General features: G+C 32.2%; 1 protein-coding gene across 3 annotated transcripts in view; it reads left to right on the top strand.

Annotated features, from left to right (window-relative positions):
- LOC118188074 (inositol polyphosphate-4-phosphatase type I A) overlaps window positions 1–21,167 on the top strand; it is a 210,204-nt gene that overhangs the window by 132,656 nt on the left and 56,381 nt on the right. For 2 of the 3 annotated variants that reach the window (XM_085809792.1, XM_085809793.1), the window contains exons 14-18: window positions 1,211–1,421; window positions 1,510–1,624; window positions 2,020–2,197; window positions 16,616–17,002; window positions 17,993–18,211. In XM_085809792.1, coding sequence (XP_085665918.1) covers window positions 1,211–1,421; window positions 1,510–1,624; window positions 2,020–2,197; window positions 16,616–17,002; window positions 17,993–18,211 — 1,110 coding nt within the window. The remainder of the gene's footprint in view (window positions 1–1,210; window positions 1,422–1,509; window positions 1,625–2,019; window positions 2,198–16,615; window positions 17,003–17,992; window positions 18,212–21,167) is intronic. The other variant, XM_085809794.1, reaches the window with a different exon arrangement.

Raw genomic sequence — 21,167 nt, 5'->3', positions numbered from 1 at the left:
TGTTTTACAAGTCAAATGAAAAGTCAGGATGGTTGAATGTAAGCATTACTAAATTGATTGTAATTAGACAGAATGCTTATTGAAAAATGGCAGCAGCTAGTTCTGGTTGTCGTTCTATGGATGTTTAAAATGATTTAGACAAGTGCGATGCAGTAATAACGTTTGTTATGCAATGTACGTTTAAGAATAAATTACATATAGGCCTAATAAGTTAGGAGTACAATTTATCTTTCAATAGCTATTTGTTGCTTTTTTAAACACACCTTATGAGTGATTAATTTAAATACACAAACTAATGGATGTTTGTTTCTTTAACCGTGTAAGGAACATTAATTTAGTCTTAAACTAACCAATTTTTCTCAGTTACTTATCTTTTCTATCTTCCCTCATTTCCATTTCTTGCCAGAATTATATTTCAGTTTCATGTGATATGTAAAGTAGGGTAGAAAAGTATTGTTTAAGCTGGTGTCTGAGTTACTTCAAACAAAGCATGTTCTGCCATTCGACCATGTTGTTTCTCTGATTTAAGCTTGCTCTTTTACTGTTGTGCATATTAATTGCTGGTTTGTGTACATCGGTGGTAAGAGCTAACTCACGTTAATTATCTCTGCCCAGTTTTGGCTGATTATTTAACTAAGGCTTAGTTTTAATTTTATATTTCTATTTTGAATTGCTGCCAAAAGTATTGGCAAAGTTTGTAAGCATCAGGCGTTCTGTCTGTAAGTTATTTATTGAGTTGAATAAAAGGCTGTTTTCACTCTTCCTATGCCTTCTCTTTGGTACAGTTTGAACTTAGCGAATAGATGCTTCATAGTTCAAGTAATGATCTAGCCAGCAAATTAAAGTTAATTTAGTTAGAACCTTACAGTCTAACATTTTGATTTCAGAAAAGTTCAAATATATCAGAGGGCTTATTATTTTTACACGAAGCAGAACTTTTTAATGTGTGAGCAGCTCCTGATTTAAACCAAACTGAAATTGTCAAAATAACTAAATGATAATAAAGTAATTATTCATAACATGATGAAATTTTAGCACCTGTAAATGGATTATGAAATTAGAATTTTACTATCTGTAAACTGGATATCGGTTGGCCCATTAAGGTCAATTTACCGCACTCTGGTTGCATCTAATTGTGTAAATATATCGTAAAACAACTTTTATTTTCTTTTTGGTAAATTAACAAAATGTATGTGTATCTTCACTGTAGCTTTCTTTGGAGTGGCAACAGAAATATTTAGCAGCTACGGATGGTCATCTGAGGCTGATTAATCATTATACTGAAGTTGTAGATTTTTTGTTAAAACAAAAAGGATCATCATTCAAGCCCTCTGTCAAGAAAAAAGACACTAATTTTGAATTTGTTCCTGTTAATCTTCACGTTCAAAGAATGTGGGTTCAGAATGTCACCACTAGAAAAAGTATTGTTCTTTAATATGTTTTGACCATTAAAACATAATCCCTATGATTTTGTTGTGCATATGCTTTACTTTCTTTTTTATCTTGTAGCTGGTGTGTATGATATTATAACAGTTGGAGCATTTTCAGCTTTTCCCCGACGTTTTAGACAAGGAGGATTACTAAGGCTTTTAAATCAGTTAAAGAGTTATTACCCATTGTTCAGGTAATACATTTACATGCATTAATTCATTTTTAAAAGAATGAACTTCATGGTGTCTGTTAGAAATTTGTTTTCCTTTTCTGTAGGTAAATAAGCATTTGTTATGTTTCTGAACATTTTAAGTAATAAGTTTTATACATATTACTACTCTGTATGGCTTCTCAGTAACTAAGTGGTTAAAATCATTTAATTTTGTTTTATCTGATGTTCGGTTCTCTATAAAACATGCTGATTTTATGGGTGTGTTCAGTGTAAGAATGTATTTAGAATTTGAATTTTATCTCACATTTGTTTGTGTGCTAAATAAACTATTGTAGATCTTTTTAAATTTGAATTTATTAAACGTATTTTTTTATATCATAGCTATTTGAATATAATTTGTATCCTTTGTTGTGCAGCAGTGATAATGGCTGTGCCATACTGGGACCAGATCCAATTTCTCGATCTGCAGAAGCCATAATGAGAATTGAACAGCTTCAAGAGGAAATTGAATCAGATCTTCAGAAACTTATAAACCTCTGTGACCAGAAAAGTAGACCAAATGTGCAAACTGTGTTGAATTCTTTAAGTAGTAAGGTAAATCATGTTTCCTTTTCAGTTAAAAATATTTTATGATTTTGTTATAAATTTTTATACTAGTACAAATGAATGAAAGTTAATTAGAAATTTGTACTACATTATCTACTATGAAATTATCTACATGTTTTTACCCTAATTTGTAATTGTATATCTTATATTAATAGTAAAGTAAAGAAGGATGATGTTAATATTGTTTGGAAAAGACACTAGCTTCACTTACATGAATATTTAGGTGTACCAAGTAGCATTCAGTAAGACATATTTTAAATTATTCCACTGGATTAAGTTAAATTTGTTAAGAATTAAAGCCAGTGGCATAAATAAAAGTATACGAGAATGCCATCACATAGAGGCCTGAAAGCTTAGGGGGTCCTTGAATAGCCTACTGAACTACACTTACATGTTTAAACTTTGTTAAATAAACCGATATCATATCAAGAAGCAAGTCGAAAAATAAGAAACATATCTTCACATTTTTATTGAAACATAAAGACAACACGTGCACAACATTACACTGACATTCATAGCTCGCACGCAAAGAAGAAACTTAGTGTTGCCAACATGGTAAAGATAATTGTACCAAACTAACACGCCTCCTTACATTTATATTTACTAATTACAAATAAACATAGATATAAGCAACCTTTTCATCTTTACCATTTACAATTAATCATAGATATCAACAATAACATTCAACACTTAACACAAATTATTTCAAAAAAAGGTTTCTCTCATTAACTTAAATGTTAAAATCAAAGTTAAACACAATTTAGTTTACATAACATTACCAAAATCTATTTCATATCAAGGAAAAATATTTAAATAAACATCACTTAAATAAACAGTATACAAAATTTATTTCAATTTCAAACCTCCTCTGAATTTCATAAATTTAATCTTTCCTAAAGGTTTAATAAAGATATCTGCAATATTTGATTCTGAATCAATCTTTACAATTTCAATTACTTCATTTTGAAGATTTTCGTGAACATAATGATATTGAACTTCTATGTGTTTTGAATTTTTAGTGAAATTCCTATAATTAGCAATGGCCAGAGCTCCTGAATTATTTTCATAAATTTTAATGGGGTGAGTTATATCAGCAAAAACATCATTCACAACATTTTTTAAGAAATTAATTTCTGTCACAGCCTCAGATAGAGCAATATATTCAGCAAAAGTGGAAGATTTTGTCACACAATTTTGCTTTTTGGATTTCCGGTAAATTGGATTACCAAATAATTCAATAACAAACCCAGTAGTTGACTTTCTGTCAACAATATCACCTGCCCAATCAGCATCAACCTAACAATTCATAATATCAGATTTATGATTTTTACTGTAGGTTAATTTTAGATGTTTTGTTAAGTACAAATAATTTAAAACTCTCAAAGCATATTTGAAATGTGTCTCATCATAACAATTCTGAAATCTACTTAAATAATTTATGCTGAAAGATATGTCTGGTCTAGTACAATGACTAATATACAAGAGTGCTCCCATTAGATTTCTATATTTGACATTTTGATTTAAATTAGATTGGCTTAGTTTAAGATTACTCTCCATTGGTGTATCATAAAGCTTTGAATTTTCAATACCATACAGTTTAGCTAAAGATTCTATATAATTTTCCTGACTCAGTGTTAAGATATTACTTTTCTCATTATCATATTCAATATCAATTCCAATGTAGCTTTTTACTTTATTTAAATCCTTCATTTTAAATTTATTATGTAGTTGTTCCTTAATATCATTAATTACCTGAGTATCTTTGCAACATATCAACAAATCATCAACAAATAAAAGAATATATACAAATACATCATTTTCAGATTTTACATAAAGACAATCATATTTACTTCTACGAAATCTTAGACTCTCAATATACTCGTTAAAACACTCATACCAAGCACGAGGGCTTTCTTTCAACCCATATAGTGCTTTCTTTCATTTCTACACTGTATTCGAATTATCATTATGGCCTTTTGGTTGTTTAACATAAACCTCAGACACAACATAACCATTTAAAAAAGCAGTCTCAACATTCCTTTGATGAATATTTAAATTTTGACAAGAATATGAAAGTAACAATTTTAAAATTTGCATCTTAATGACAGGGGAGTAAGTATCCTCAATACTATCGTTTTGCTGGAAACCTCGAACCACTAATCTAGCTTTAAAAACATTACCTGGTTTTCTTTTGAATACCCACTTCACATCTAGAATTCATTTATCCTCTGGTTTAGTCACTAAGGTCCAAGTGTCGTTTTCAACAAGACTGTTCATTTTACTGTCCATTGCCTCTTTCCAATGTCCAGTCTCACTGCACGTTGTCACCTCCTCAAAGTTACCTGGAACTGTAGCATCACAAAAATTTGCATTGACACAGTAGTACGCGAATTCTTGATGAAATCGAACTGGTGGTTTGATTTGCCTTCTTGGTCTCATTCCAATTTTTGTTTCATCTTCATTTATCACACTGTCCTTGGAGTTATCATTACTCGATTCATATGACACTTCTTGAGGTTCATTCTTCTTATTTGTATCATCATTCTCATCTTCATCATCACAATTTACACACATTGTGCCTTCTTCAATGATGTCAACATGCCTGGCAACTATTATTCTGTTATTCATCAAAACCCTATATCCAACTTCTGTGTATCCAAGTAAAATTCCAAATTCAGCCTTTTTATTCCACTTAGACTTTCTCTTTTCTTCTGGTTTTCTTACATACACTCTACTTCCATATAATTTCAATTCATTTGCAGATGGTTTCCTATTAAAAAAATATTTCATATGGTGTCTTCTTTACAACAGTATTTGTTAATGTTCTGTTTTTCAAATAAGCAGCAGCTTTAATTACTTCAGGCCAGTAACGTCTCTCAACTTTTGCTTCAGCTAAAAGACATCTTCCCATATCCATTATAGCTCTGTTGTAACGCTCAGTAGTACCATTTAATTCATGTACATATGGTGGGCAGGACGTTATCTTGATACCTTTTTCTCTTGCAAATTTGTATATCTTGCTATTCATATATTCACTACCATTATCACATCGTATTTCTTTGATAGTCTTCCCTGTTGAATTTTGAATTTCATGTACATATTCAATTAAGCAATCAGAGACTTGATCCTTAGATTTGATACAAATTTTTGCCAACTTGCTAGAATCATCAATAAAACTCACAAAGTATTTCTCACCATTACATACACTTGTTCTGTGAGGTCCATTTACGTCTGTATGTATAATCTTCAGAATATCTTCTGCCTTTTTTTTTCTATTATTCTTGAATGGTAAATTGTCCATTTTATTTTCAATACATATGGCACACTTCATATATTCGGTTTCTATTTCTTTAGGGATTCCTTCTAATAGCAGATCTTTGCACATAATATCAAGATAAAATTTTTATAATTTAAATTAATTTAATTAAAAATTAAATAATTAAATCATTTAAAATTTACATGTCCAAATGAACGGTGCAATTTTTCTTTTAACGTTAACTTACTGTTGGTCAAATTTGCATATTTTTAACATAACTATTTACTTTGTATAACCTTTCTTCTTTCTTTGCTATTGCTACTAATGAACCATTGACATCATAAATTTTAGAGAACTTTTTTTTTTGAAACTATTTTATGATTATCGGTAATCTTCGAATAAATTAATAAATTTGCTTTAATTTCTTTTACATAAAATACATTCTTCAATGTTACGATAAATTCAGAGTTATATACAGGAAAAGAAATTATTATATTGCCAACCTTTGTGGCTTTCAAAATCCTTCCGTCACCGACTTTCACTTGAATAGGATTCTTCAAAGTGACTTGCTCTTTGAAATATTCATCCCTGTTTATAATGTGGTCTGTGCATCCGCTAGTAACCAATTGATTTCATTTTTATTCGTCAGAGTGTTTGCACTGGAACTTGTCATGTTACTTTCGATAACAGTGGTGTGAAAACTATTGCCTAGATGACTGTTTATTCTATGGTTAGAGTATGCTCTGCGTTCACAATGTCCACTAAAAGCACGACTACGTCCTTGATTGTTTGAAGCACTTTGACCACGATAATTAGTGGAGTCATTACCACGATAGTTCCTTTGATGGACATGCCAATAATTCTTTTTAATGTGAGCAGGTTTTCCACAATTATAACAGACATACCCTTGTGGACCCGATTTGCTTGTTTCAATTTTGAATGCATTTGATTTTTCTGCTGGTGCGCAATCTTCATAATCATTTTTCTCTTCAAGTAATTTTGATTTGATTTTGCTCTTTAGGTGATCAACTGTTCTGTCCTCTGGTAATACATCTATTAAGTCACCAATGTGACTGTAATTTGAAGGTAATGCTCTTAGCATATAATTCAATTTTTCTTGTTCCCTCACGGTGGCACCGGCATGTTTCAGCTCATTCACATACTTCTCAAAATCATCGAAAAATATATTTACATCAGGATAATTTTTCAGTTTCACACATTCTAAGTTATTTCGGCAAACAATTTGTAGAGGTGTTGAAGTTTTTAAATACATTGCATCAAATTTCGTAATTATATCAAATGCAGTCTCACACTCGTGAATATATTCCATTTGCTTGTTTGTTATGGCGCCGTAAATGTAATTTGTAGCTTGGATATCCTTTTCTTCCCATTTTTCCACGTCATCGTTTTCACTGACTATTCACTGAACCACATCTTTACATTTTTTAAATTGAAGAAATTTCATCATACGCACTTTCCAATTAAAATAGTCCGAACCATCAAATAGCGGTATGCCGATATCACTGCTTCTTGTACACTGCTAAAAAAAAAATGGGACAGTGCTATATCTCCCGTTCTACTGGGCCAATTGATAAAATTCAAACTACGTTTTTCATGTCTCGAAAGCGTGACTTAGGATATATATTAGATTTATATATAGCACTATTCTAACATAGGTATTTTGACACAAAATCGGACTTTTTCTGAAATAACATACCAATTTTTTTCCATATTTCGATTCTACGACTCAAATTATGCCAGAATACCAAGTTTTGTAAAAATCGTACGAGTAGTGTTTAAAATATTAGCTCTCAAAAATTTAGCTCCTCAATCTTAATTGAATTTGGCAAATATTTATTAATATCTCCTTTTTTATTAAACTTTTTTGATTTTTTCTCTCACATTTCGAAATTTAGGTTCATTCCAAATAAAATTTACCCATTTTTTGTGTTTTATTTTTTAAATTTCTATTTTTAAATAATTTTTATAAATTTTTTGAAAAAACTTTTGAATTATAACCTATAATATTTTTACCATCATCTTAAAGTAGGTGTATTTTTAAGCATATTTGCAAAAAATTAGACTTTTTTATTCGAAATTTTCTAAGATATACACGAATTTACATATTTTCGTGTCTTGAAATTTGGCATCATTTTTTTTGAGCGATGATAACGCCAAATGTGGTCTATGGATTTTTGTTACAGTGAATTTCCACAGCTATTTTTAACCTTAAATATCAAGTAACATTTTACTTAGAATTAATTATATGACATTTTTCCCTTCAATGATGCGTAATAAATATTTATTAATACTATATGAAAAGCTATTTTTTTAAATTATAGATGATATTATTCAATTTTTTAAATATTTTTTAAAATTTCTCTCTATCTTTTTTTTAAAAAAAATAAGAGTAAATTTTTAACTTTGGCGTTTTATCGTCTGCTACTTTACTGCGTTTAAATCGAATTGTCTAAAACTGAGAATTTTCGTTTGATGTTTATTTTAATTTTATGACATAAACTGCATAATTTATTTCTAAACAAACTGATGCTTTTGAAGTGGCTGAAAGGGCGGCTGATACTATCATCCATATTTTTAAAGCACAGTATATTTTTATAGGAACATAAGATATAGAATAATCATTTTTATAAAAGTCAAATTATGATATAAACATACAACCCTCTAGAGACTGAATTAATGGAAGTTCAATGGTTATGTAGAAATGATCTGCAGCTACTTAATGGCTGGATAAGTAGCAGTTTCTGTGGACAAGTAAGAATAATTATATAAACGACACCCAACATTTAACAACGAGAATATGATGTTTATTAAATGAATTTAAGAAGTTTTAAAACATAAATCAACTCATTTTTTTATCCTAAAATGTATTTTTGTGCTTAGCGTATTTTCATTATATCCTTAAAATTCTAAATTAGAATGCAATTGTCGAGAACTGAATCCTAATCATCAGTAATATAATAAGTAATTATTACGGTTATTAATAAATCCTTCTTATAAAGTAATTGCAAATATTTCAAAAAAATTTCTGTCTGAATGCAAATACTTTTCTGTGCAAATATTTTTAATTTTATATTAATCAAGATTGCAAATTATATTAATCAAGAAGTGCAAATAAATAATATCACACGATATTATTTATTTGCACTTCAATTCTTACTGTCAGTTCTAGTAGAAGTTACAAATCAATTATATTTAATTAAAGATTGGATTGGATTGGATTATTTAATTATGACAAAGCACACGAGGGCTATCTGCCTAAAGGGAGGGATGCCTTTGTGGAGGATTTTCTAAGAGAAACTGGCTCGTATACATGTTACACATGGGGAAAATCACGAAAACACCCATGCGGGCAGCCCGTTCGCGGGATTCGAACCTCGGACTGAACTACCAGTGTTCAGCGTCTTTACCGCTCGGCCGCTGGTGAGCTATTTAATTAAGGAATGACCATCTATGTTTAGAAACAGCGTACCATAATAGCAATTCAATTATTGGCGCCGTATCTTTCATTTTACTCCCGATTGGCAAGCTACATGATTTTTAATGATTATTTGGGTTTTGCTAGTAACTTCACTTGGAAATCGCGTTTAAACTAGGTTAGTTTGTTATTTGAACATAGAAAGAACACGGGAGCTATTTGTTAAGATGCTTTCATAGAGAACCTTTGTAAAGAGAACCTAAAAACTACGAAAACCAAACATGCAGCCTGGGTTAGACTTCGCAACAAACAATTAGTATTTAACAATCTTCAAATGCTAGGCAACTAGTGAGGCTCCAATTAAATCTCCAATTTAATATTTTATTTGTAAATATAAATATTTAAAATATTGTTGTATTCTTAGACACAAAAAGCAGAATTTAAGTTTTGTTAACTCGTTAGTAAACTACCAAGCCGTAGTGCAAATAAATATTCAATTTCTTTTGCAATAATTGTATTCACTTAATATTCTTGGAATATGAGCTAAAGAAGGAATGTTCTCGGAAGATTAAAGAAGTGTTTAAATCCAGTGATATTACGTTTGTCTTACAAGCTTAGGATCAAAACGATTCTGCAATTGCCCGAGTAGTTGACTTGTAAATGGCTGTGAATTAAGCAGATTACTTTTAATCTTACGTTTTCTGACTGAAAACGTATTCCAAATGTTTTGTATTGCATGACAATGCATCTTTTCATTATTCAATAACCAATCGGAGAACCGCTTGTGCTCCGAAAATAAGTATGTGTACTCAATTGTCCTGCATGTTCTTCAAATTTGTCTTCTTGTGGATTTTTTCCTCCCCAAAACTAAAGGCCTCTCAAAGGAATGTTTTTTGACATTGAAGAGACAAAAGGAGTATGACATCTACTTTTAGAGGCATGTCAAAAACAGATCTCTACAATCCTTCTCTTCCATTACATGTTGTGCAGTCAGACAAAAAGTTGCATCAGCGTAAATTCTATAATCTATTTTTATTACAGTCTGATTACTTTATTAACATACAGTGAATATACACTAAATCTTTTACTTCAGCTTAAGTAATTTGGAATTGTTTTCGGAACTATGACTTAGAAGATAAGTCAAATTAAATATTTCGATAACCCAATAAATTCAAAGTCGAAGTTTCAATATTTTATTTTCGAAGGGAGGGGAAATTTTTTCAGTTTTGGTCCATTATCCTAAGTATATTTGCTTTGATTCTTTATTTTTCCATAAAAGCAAAAAATTTATGCATGGTATACATATAACGCATAGCTTCAAATTAAAATTTAATAATATACAGAGTGTTTATAATTAAAGTTCCACATTGAAACGGTCATAAAAGGAAAACTACTGGATCAACTGTTATCAAACTTGGTAATCGTGTAAAGGAGGTCATGAGAATTTATTTTCCACGAAAAAAAGGAAGTTCAAAACCTCACCGCCAGGGGGGAAATGGCGCTGTATACAATATTGTTGAATGAAATATGGGTGGGAATCTAACTTAACCTTTTGTTACACGGGTTTAATACGTTGTATATCCTTAAGAAACTTTGAAGTAGGCAAATTACCATTTAAAAGCGTTAAATTCGATAAAAGTCGAGTGCACCATCTGTGTAAGTGAGAAATTCGTTCGTGAAAACCACGAATTTGCGATTAGAAAATATGAGATCTCAAATCACTCGCACAAGTGCGTACAATTTGGAAATCGTTTTCTTACAGATCGCTAATTTTTAATTTTTGAAGCCTGAATTCGGCACTAAAACATGGAGATACTGATTCAAAACGCTTTTAATCGATTTCGGCCAAAGAAATCCCTCATGTTATCTATCTAGTTCCATTGTATTCTCCTACTGCATTCGTTTGCATAGCATTCATTCCACACCGTTTAGTGTTGAATGACAGCTAATTTTATAACTGAACCATTTTTCTCTGAAGAGCAGTCGATATATATATCGAAGTGTTCAGGTTAGAAATCTAGATGGAATTTTAATTTGTCGTCCGCTTCTAGTCACGAGAGTCTTAATGTCCTTTGATAAATCTGCAGCTGAATTATTCTTTGATAATTTTGAGACTAAACTGTCTTCACCCTGCGTCTCAGTTTCATTTGCCTCATCTGACTCCAAAGATGAAGGTATTTCGAGAGGGAATATTCCCTGGATTGGTCGAACTAATTCTCCAGACATGGTTTTGACACGAACTACTCGAATGTTGCCATCCTTTCCGGGATATAGTTCAATTACTTTTGCTAGAGGTCACAACACCTTGCATTTGTCATCACATTCGATAAGAACTATATCACCGATTTTTATCTGTTGAGAAATCGGCACTGTAGAGAGACATTGCACTAGCAGGCAGAGATATTCATTTCTAAATCTCTTTCTCAAGAGCTCTCCTAAATTCTGTAAATGTCTCAGTCTCTTGTTGAAATCAACTTTATCAAGATGATCCAAGTCAGGAACTCCAAAGACTGGAATTTCACCTAAAAACAAGGACGGTGTCAAAGGGATGAGATCATCAGAGTCCCATCCATTCAGTCATGTGCTACCTCAATGAATTGGGCAAACAACTTCTCCTGTACATTTATTTATTCTCCTGGGTATTGTCCGCGAAATTGTAATAACAATTAAAGGTGAACACCGTAAACAAAAATTACAGTTTTTGCATTTTTCTCCAACTCTTATATAAGCATTCATTTCTATAAAATAAAACTGGTAGCTATTGTTTTTGCATATATTTTCTTAAACTCCATTACTGTTATGCATATGAACTGTAAATTTAATGTATGTATTGCTGTTTTTGACTAAACAATATAATTAATAAATGATGTTCCTAACAACATACGTTATGCACCTTGTCATACAATTGTATGTTTTTTGTTTGTTTGTTTGTTTGTTTTTTTTTCTTCAAGCAAAGTAGATAATCTATTTTTGAATGTTTCATATTGTTTCTTTAAAGAAAGAAATTTGATTATAAAACAAATATTAATTTTGAAATGTGTTATCTGTACAAAACTGTAAATTGTATGTTTCTACTGAAGAGCGTCTATTTACAGTGTTAATTTCTAGTTACATTTTATGATTTAACTTAATTTTTCGTAATTTTTTTATGAAAAATACCTAAGGAAATTTCTAGATTCTGGATAAGTTCAAAGCAGAGACATAGTTTTGAGGTTGCCATAAATGTATTACAGTCAAAAGTTGTTAATCCGGACTCGTCGGGACTTCGGCGATTCCGGATTATCGATTTTTCTGGATTATAGATCATCAGTTTAAATCTCGTAAGATGGCATGCAGAAATTCTAAAATTAAAAATATGAAACCTTAATTTATGAAATAAAGAACAATTATAATCTAAAGGGTATCAAAATTTACAAAAAAAAAAAGCTTAATATTTATTTGTTTACTTTATTAAACATTTCTTTCAATATAAGTTGTTTTAAGCTGCTTCGTTTTATGTGATAATACTTTCTCTTTAATTCTATAAACAGACACAATTTCTTGTTCAGTTACAAAGTTCCGCTGTTCAAGTCCCGTTAATTGTTGTGCCGAGAATACCGACTAATTTGTCAATCGAAATTTTTTCGTTTCCACTAACCTCTCTGTCACATTCTTTGTGTCTTTATCCATTTTTTTGCAGCAATTCCACTTTTTGTTTGATGGACATCGAAACATACTTTCTTTTGTACGATCCTTTGGGACCTCCAGAATCGGAAATTCTGTTTGACATAATCGAAAGTTCAAGTTTACTTTTATAAAATTGCTCTTACAGTCTGCAAAAAATAATAAGCCAGATCCAATTTGAAGATTAAGGGACAACGCAATCATCAACATTAACTGAAATAGATAATTTTAGATTATGCCGGCCGTTATACATAAAACGAGCATGCGAAAACGTATTCTGCGCTTGCACACACGCATATATGCGCAGTGGTAAAAGGTGTTGGAAAATATAGCTTATTTTTAAACCTTTTACTGCATCATCTCTCCTCCTTGAAATGTTTATTTAGTTTAGTCCTTATTTTAATGTAATATAGTAGTTACTTCTACTTCTTTTTCTTGCTGCCACTGTTTGCATTGAGAACGGACTGTTTCAACCTAATTGAGATGCAAAAACGAAACATGATGTTACGTCATCTGAAAAGCCGATTCGTGCCGATAGCTGATTGGTTGTCGTGAGATGACGTCATTCCTACTTCTGCTATAAGTATCTCGCGTCGCTCTAGCTCAACCCTTCTAGTTCCTGGTTTCCCGGCAAGTGAGTGAGCGGTTTCCAGCCCCTTCAAAAGGATGCATGCAGTCCGGTGAATAAAAATGCCTTGATTCCGGTTTGCGAGATGATGGTTCCAGAATAAAGTTCTTTGGTTCCAGAGGCTACCATGTGAGTGACTGCCGTGGGCGGCATCCATGTTCTTCAATAAAGGCGGCAATTAAAATACGTGAGCGGCGACTCCTTGTGCAAACGGCGTTAGGCCTGTTTTAAGTGCTTTCAAGAACTTCATTTAAATTTTCAGGTGTTTTCTTGACCATTGATTATGGACTGATTAAAAGTGTAGCCAGCTTTATTTTTAGGCTGCATAATTACTGTTTAGGGCATTTTTGTTTGTATAGAATGCCAGTGTTTTGGAGACCAGGTAAAAATATTTGATGAATGATGGTTATATAATATTTTTCCTAAGACTCTAATATTATTGACATTTATTTTCTGTGTTTTTATTCTTTATTATATTGTTAATAAATTGGTTAAGTTCAAAATCTTTTATTGTCTTCAATGTCTGCACAACATATCTCAAGGAGCTTTCATTGCTACTACTGCTAAATGTTTAATTTCTTTAAACTTTAAACTTTGCTTTAGCATCAAAAGGTCTTACGCGCACGCGTAAACGCCTATGCGCATGTGTCAACGCTGCGCATGCGTCAACGCTGCGCATGCGCAGAAAGTTTTTAGCTTTGAGGTCCAGATTATAGATCATTCCGGATTATGAGTGTCCGAATTAACGACTTTTGACTGTATCTAGATATAATAAATACCTAGATATATCTCGAATATTTGTCCAGTTGCAACTTTGAAGCAAATTTAGCTCGATGAATGAAGCAGAAATTAAATAAATTTATGGTGCTTGAGAACACTGATTAAAGTTTCTTCTGTAACATTCTTTAAGCAGATAAAGCAACAATTGAAAAATTTCTGCTTTTTGTTGACTTTTCTTGCATCTGAGCTGGAGGGGGGAATAGATAGATTAGTTAATACATTTAGATAATAAGTTTTTTATAGCATTATATCGTCTCAGTATATCAATGTGTGCGCATTAAGAGTATGCTTGGAATTCACTATGCCACATTTACTAAAACTATACAATTTTGAACCTGTTGAAACTTGTCATCGTTTGACTAACGTATTATTCAGTTCATCACCAACTTTCGTAAATATCGAATGCGTTTTAGTACCTATAGAAGATGAATATAGATAATCAGTACAAACGTGCTGTGCTAAATTTTCTATTTTCGTGTGGTGAATCTGCCAGGTTTGCAGCGATAAAAATTAATAGTGTACATGGTGAACACACTATTAGTGTAAGGACTGCCCAGAAATGGTTTAAAAAATTTTAAGTTGGAAAAAGCAGCATTGATGATGAACCCTGTTTAGGACGTTTTGAACTGTTAGAACGGAATCAAGCAAACCAAATCAAACGAACGATCAAACAAAGTTTATAGTGAACAACTTTTCCGTCTAAACTCAGAATTGATCAAAAAACACCAATGATTGGTGAATATCAAGAAAGTGTTGATTCACCATGATAATGCTAGACCGCATACGGCTCGAAAAACGCTGCAGAAAATTAGTGTATTTAATTGGGAGCTTTTGCCACATCCTGCTTACTCCCCAGATATTGCCCCAAGTGATTTCCACTTATTTCATGCCTTACAAAATTTTTACTGGGAAAAAAATGAAATTCTAAACAGAATGTACACAATGAACTTTCAAGTTTTTTTTTTGTATCAAAACCAGAGTCTTAGTACAGCAATGGCATAAAAAAGCTGCCTGTAAGATGTCGAGACATTGTAGATAATGGAGGAAAATATACGAGGGTTGGAACTTTAATAGTGGCAACTATTTATTTACAAGGAATACAAAAGTGATTCATGTCACCATGTTTTACAGTCCTTCAATATAGTCGCCAGCATTGTGTACAACCTGTTTCCAACGATGTGGAAGTCGCAGAATACCTGTAGCAGTGCCTGTTTTGTTGATAGTTTGAATGGACCGGTCTACTGCCGCAAGAATCTCAGGAACAGTTTGGAATCGAGTGCCACGAAGTGGTTCCTTCATCTTAGGAATTAAGTCATAGTCACAAGGGCTTAGATCTGGGGAGTATGGTGGATGGTAAAGCACTTCCCAGCCCCATCGCTTGAACAAATCAGTCACAGCTTGCACTGCATGCAACCGAGCATTGTCATGCAAAATGAGAGGAGCGTTCTGCAGAAAGTGTCGCTGTTTTTTTCTCAAAGCTGGTTGGAGATTGTGCTCCAAAAATGAGTAGTAATACTGCACAGTGACGGTCTGCTGTGGGGGAATGGTATGCGTTAGGATGACACCATCACAGTCGTACACGAGAATCACCATAACTTTCACATTGCTGGGGTTCTGACGAAATTTCGAACGTTGTGGTGACCCGTGATGACGTCATTCGTTTGATTGGCGTTTCAGTTCTGGCTGAACTCTCATCCAGCGTAATGATACGGCGTAAAAAAGCATCTCCTTCATGCTTATAGCCCTCCAGGTGGGTTCGGGCAGCATCGTATCGTAGCCATTTCTGCATTTCCATCAATTGATGTGGAACCCATCATGAAGCAATTTTTCTCATGGACAGGCATTCCTTCAGAATGTGCAGCACAGTCGTATGCGGTAATCCTGTTTGTCCGGCCAGCTGATGAATCATTTGGCAGTGATCACTGTCCATTAGTGCTGCAACAGCTTGCACGTCTGCATCGATGACACTCGGACGACCTGGCCACAGCATGTCTGCCACGTTTTGGCATCCTTCATTGAATGCTTTCACCCATCTTGCTACGGTTCTGTAAGGCAATGCAGATTCCCTGCAAGCGTCTTGAAGCCCTTGATGACACAGTCGTGCTGTACGACCTCTGGCACATTCAATTTTTATCCAACATCGTTGTTCTTGTTTTGAAAACATCCTGACAACACTTACTTTAGACCGCGAGCTAATACAAGGATCTGTTCTTCGCATCACTCCGCATGCCCGTGACATAGGCAGGACGAGTCTTTTTGCTGAGAGGTAAGGTAGGTATGTAGTTTACGTGTGGTATACGCGATATTCTTTGGTTTTGTTGCATAGCATTTTTTCAGCTGTGTCGCCACTATTAAAGTTCCAACCCTTGTATAATTGATTAAAATGTTAAATTTTGTTTTTTTTTATATTATTTTAAAAATTTACCAAAAAATGCGCACGAATTTAGGGACTGACCCAATAGAAGTTTTTATGTGACTTTTAAATTTTATTTGGGGAGTTGTGTTTATTATTTGATTGTCTGTTTTTTACAGTTTTCTATTTAATTTATGAAAGTAACTAATTTCTTTAAATTTGTTTTATATATTGTGAACCCATTTTGCAAATATCTAACTGTTTTTTTTTTTTTTTTTTTTCCTATTAAGGGTGACCAACTTACTCGTGTTTGTGCACCGAATATGGTTGAAGAAGTGCTAGTCATTTGGGATTCTTTAAGATCTAGTTCAGGACAAAGTGGGCTATGTCCTGGAACTGTTCCAAGTACTAATATACCTTCTGAAACGACATCTGTCAAAGATCAAATATGTGAGAATAAAGAAGATTCGTTAGTGAACATACCTGTTAAAAAAGTTAATGAACAAGAGCAGCTACTGGATGAGGATGAAGTTTCTTCACTTAGACTTAAAAATACTAGTGAAAAGACTGACAGTTTTGAGTCAGACACTGGTAAAATTGTATCTACAACTCTTCCTTCTAAAGATTCTGAAAACTGCCTTAGTTCACTTAACAATTTAGAAGAAATTGAACCTCTGGTAAGTGCATTTATGTTGTAGGGATAGTTTTATGACCCATTTGCTTTATATCAATACATTATATAAAATAACTAATATTTTGTAGAAAATAGTTTTCAAGCTTTTTCTTAGTTTTAAAAATTTAAAACTCACCCATGAATGCTGAGAACACAGAAAAAATCCAGCATAATGACTGTATTCTGTTTCTGTTTTAATTTTGTGCAATGGTCATAAATTTATTAGGTTGATGTTTAAAATATGGTATGTTTATGCCATTTATATTTTTTACCACTGTGAATTCAGTTTAAAAAATGAAAAATTATTTTAACAGTTATATCAGCATAATGAAATCCTCTGTTTTTAGTTGTATTAATTTAATATTTTACTGTTTATTAAAAAGTTAAACTGAAAGTTATTTATTAAAAGTTCTTTATTACAGTTTATTAACTAAAAGTTATTTATTAAAAGAATAAACGTTGAATCTTTTCTGTTCATATCAGAATATGATAAAAATAAGTTGAATAAAATATAAATTTCAAATTTATTATCAGCCCCACCAGTGGCCAAATGGTAAAGTTGCTCAACAGTGGTAGTTCAGTCCAAGATTCAGATTCCGTGAATGGACTGGCTACATGGGCATTTTCATGGTTTTCTCCATGCGTAAACATGTATACAAGCTGGTGTTTTCCTTAGAAAGCCTTTCACAAAGGCATCCATTCCCTTAGGAAGATAGCCTTCGAGGCTTTGTCATAATCACATAAAACCAAACCAAACCAAAATTGTTATCAATAAGTATTAAAAGTAGTTTGCCTTTTTTAAGGACATAAGATACGCATTGTTACTGAAATTTTTTAATATGCATAGTTTTGAATTCTTTGTTTAATATGTGATTGCAATTTAGGAGCTTAATAGCTTGTTAAATTTTTGGGAAAAAAAATTAGGCAGCTGTTTCTTGAAGTTAAAGTGTATTGTTTTAAAACTGTATCTTGCATAATTTCCTGTCCTTTATAGGATTTAACTCATTTGAATATTAAAGCGAGTATTATGTGCATGGCAAGTAAGGTACAATCATTTATCTGTGGAAATAAAACAGAGTCAGATGCAACTGAATCTTTGACCAAGAATTTGAATTGGACAGCTGAATTGATGCCTAGCATAAAAAAACTGCGACAAGCTATCCAGTGTCTTCTAAAAACTGCAAAGTTAACATATAGCATTACATCTCTTAAAGTGAGTAAACATTTGAATATCTTATGCAATTGATAATGACTGATGATTACATTTGTTTTTTCAGTTGTAATATTCTCTGTATTAAATTAGCAATTTAAAAAATGTGAATTTTTAAAGTTTCATGGAAATAAAACTTTTGGATGTCATTCAGATTAAATTTTCATTTTTATTATGTCTTGTTGGTTTTATTATCTTAAGCTATACAATTTTGACTGCCACATGAAATACCATATTTGTTGGTAAGGAAGATATTTCAGGCTTAGTCTAGTCCAAGGGTCGGCAACCTTTTGAGTTGGAAGAGCCAAAAATTACAATTTACAAAATTTCAAAGTTTCTAAAGAGCCACCACATTTTTTCTTGACAACAATAAATAGTACTTGCATAAATAAAGTTTTTTGATAAACAAAAACTAATCTATTTATTCTTAAGAAAAAAATATCTATTTATTCATAAGAAAAATATCTATTTATTCGCATATAAATAGTGTTTTTCACAACAAATTAGATAATATATATATGGCATTATTATATATATGGCATTATATATATATGGCATTATTATATATGGCAATTACGTTTTATTTAAGTAAAAAATTAAAACAATTAAACATTTCCTTACAACACTGTACTTCAATAAAAAACAATTGATCAAATAAATTCAAAGGGAGCGATAGCTTTGCATTTAATTTGTTTTAGAAGTTTTAGAAGACATTTGTTTTAGAAAGTTTGGATAAATTTGGCTCATAACTGGTTGTTTTAAGTTTCAAACATGACTCTAAATTTTTATTTGTTAGTTGGCTTCTTACTGTACTTTTAATTATATTCATGCAAGAGAACGCTTGCTCGCACGAATATGTCGATCCAAAGATAGTCAGCACTCCAAATGCCAACTTCTTCACCTCACTGTACCAATCTGGAAGACTATTCCGTGTGTCGAATATAAGTGCCTCAACACGCAGAATTTCTTTTAAAGCTGTCCCCATTTGTTGCATTACGTACATTCATTTCTGGACCTCCAACTCTTCCAACTTGCTTTTCAACTCTGTAAATTTTCCACTCCACAAAGCTTTACTTTTTAAATCGATCAATTACATTTTTAGAGATTCAGTATCAATTCCAAATGGCTCAGTGTGGATTTCGTTACTATTTGTGTTGAGAAGGTTTACTATGAATGCTAGAGTTGTTTTGTTGGTTTTGAATTACTCAAATCTGTCAGCAAATTCATCTTTAATTTTTTTTGTAACTGTGCTGAAGTAATTTGTGTCAACAGTTGCAATGGTTTTATCATCATATTGCTTTAGAAATTGAAAATGACGTAATTTACCTCTCTGAATATCTTCTGTAAAAAGAATTCTTCAAAACAAACCACTTCTTCTAAAACATAGCCTGGGTTTCCCTTTCCTTGCAGTTTTAGATTCAGCTCATTTAATTTCGCTGTGACATCCACCATAAAGTAAAATTTTTGCAACCATTTGTCGTTCTCTAATTCAGGATGATTAATGCCTTTTTTCATTTAGGAATGTATTTATTTCATTCAAGCACAAAGCAGAATGTTTCAACACCTTTCATTTGAAAAGCCATCGCACTTTATTGTGAAGAAGGATGTCGGAATACTGAGTCTCCATTTTGTTTAAGAATTCTTTAAACTTACGATGGTACAGTGCTTTTGACAAGATGCTGATAACAATCTTGATTACCAAATTCATAACCTCAACTATTTTGGCCGGAAATGTTTGGGCACAAAGCGCTTCTTGGTGTATTATGCAGTGAAATGTAGTAATTTCGGGGTTTATTTTGCTCTGAAAAATCATTGTTGTCTCTTTATTTTTTCCTGTTATACTTCTGGCTCCATCAGTTGCTACTGAAACGATTTTATGTAAATCAATCTTATTGTCTTCAAGGCATTTTTCCACGGCATTCGCTGTATCTTTCCCTCTATTTTGTCCAGAGAGCGGTATCAATCCTATAAGTTCTTCCTTTGGATCTCGGAAAGACACATAAAAGGGCAACTTGTGCCATGTCTTTTATATCGCAAGACTCATCTATAGCAAGTGATAAAGCAGAAGAAAGCTGAATATCTTCCACCTGTAAATATGTTACATTTGAAGACATTTTAACTTTTCTATCATGTACTGTTTTAGCGGATAGTGGCAAATCTTTGATTTTTTTTCAAGATTTCTGGTTTGTTTTTGAAATCAAAAAACAGTTCTTCAGATGCTCGTATGAAGCAATCTTTGACATACTCACCATCTGTAAATGGTTTGCCTTTTTTTTCAATTGCTAATGATATCGCGAAGGTTGCCAGATTAACATTACTTGTAGATTGCGTGCAGTTACTTAACATGGATCTTGATAGCTGTTTTTGTTTTTGGATCTCGTTGACAGCTTTTTTCATTCATTGCCGGCTGGATATTTACTAGCAAACTGAATATGTTTTCTAGTGAAGTGTCTCTCTAAATTTGATTTATTGTGTGCGAGTTTTTCGAGGCCAATGAGACAAGTTGCAAGGCATATGAAATTGCATGTGAAAGCGAACGCTTGCATCCTATTCCGATTGAATTCTTGATGCTCTTCTTCAGTTTTTCTCTCTTTTTTTTTTTTTTTTTTTTTTTATATAAATAATATTTGAGTATGGAACTAAAGAGCCGCAGCTTCACATCCAAAGAGCCGCACGTGGCTCGCAAGCTGCAGGTTGCCGACCCCTGGTCTAGTCTAATTCAGTATTCATATTTGTTTAGTTATGTGCTATACAAATCATTATTTTTATTTATTTACTTGTAATCATTGTCTCTTATAATATAAAGTAGAAAGCATTCACATATTCAAGGTTTAAACATGTAAATGATAATAGCAGAGCTGGAAATTACAGTAATATGGCCATGTCTCATGATGTATCACTGATTTTCCTTTATTGTCTTTTATGAATACTCTATGTTTAAGTTACACATTTCATAGGC

The sequence above is a fragment of the Stegodyphus dumicola genome, chromosome X2 (genome assembly GCF_044657685.1).
Source record: "Stegodyphus dumicola isolate Sdum_Otavi_A_Nest chromosome X2, ASM4465768v1".
Taxonomy (NCBI): Eukaryota; Metazoa; Arthropoda; class Arachnida; order Araneae; family Eresidae; genus Stegodyphus; species Stegodyphus dumicola.
The sequence above is the reverse complement of the archived record's forward strand: the minus strand, read 5'-3'. Positions and strand labels throughout refer to the sequence as shown.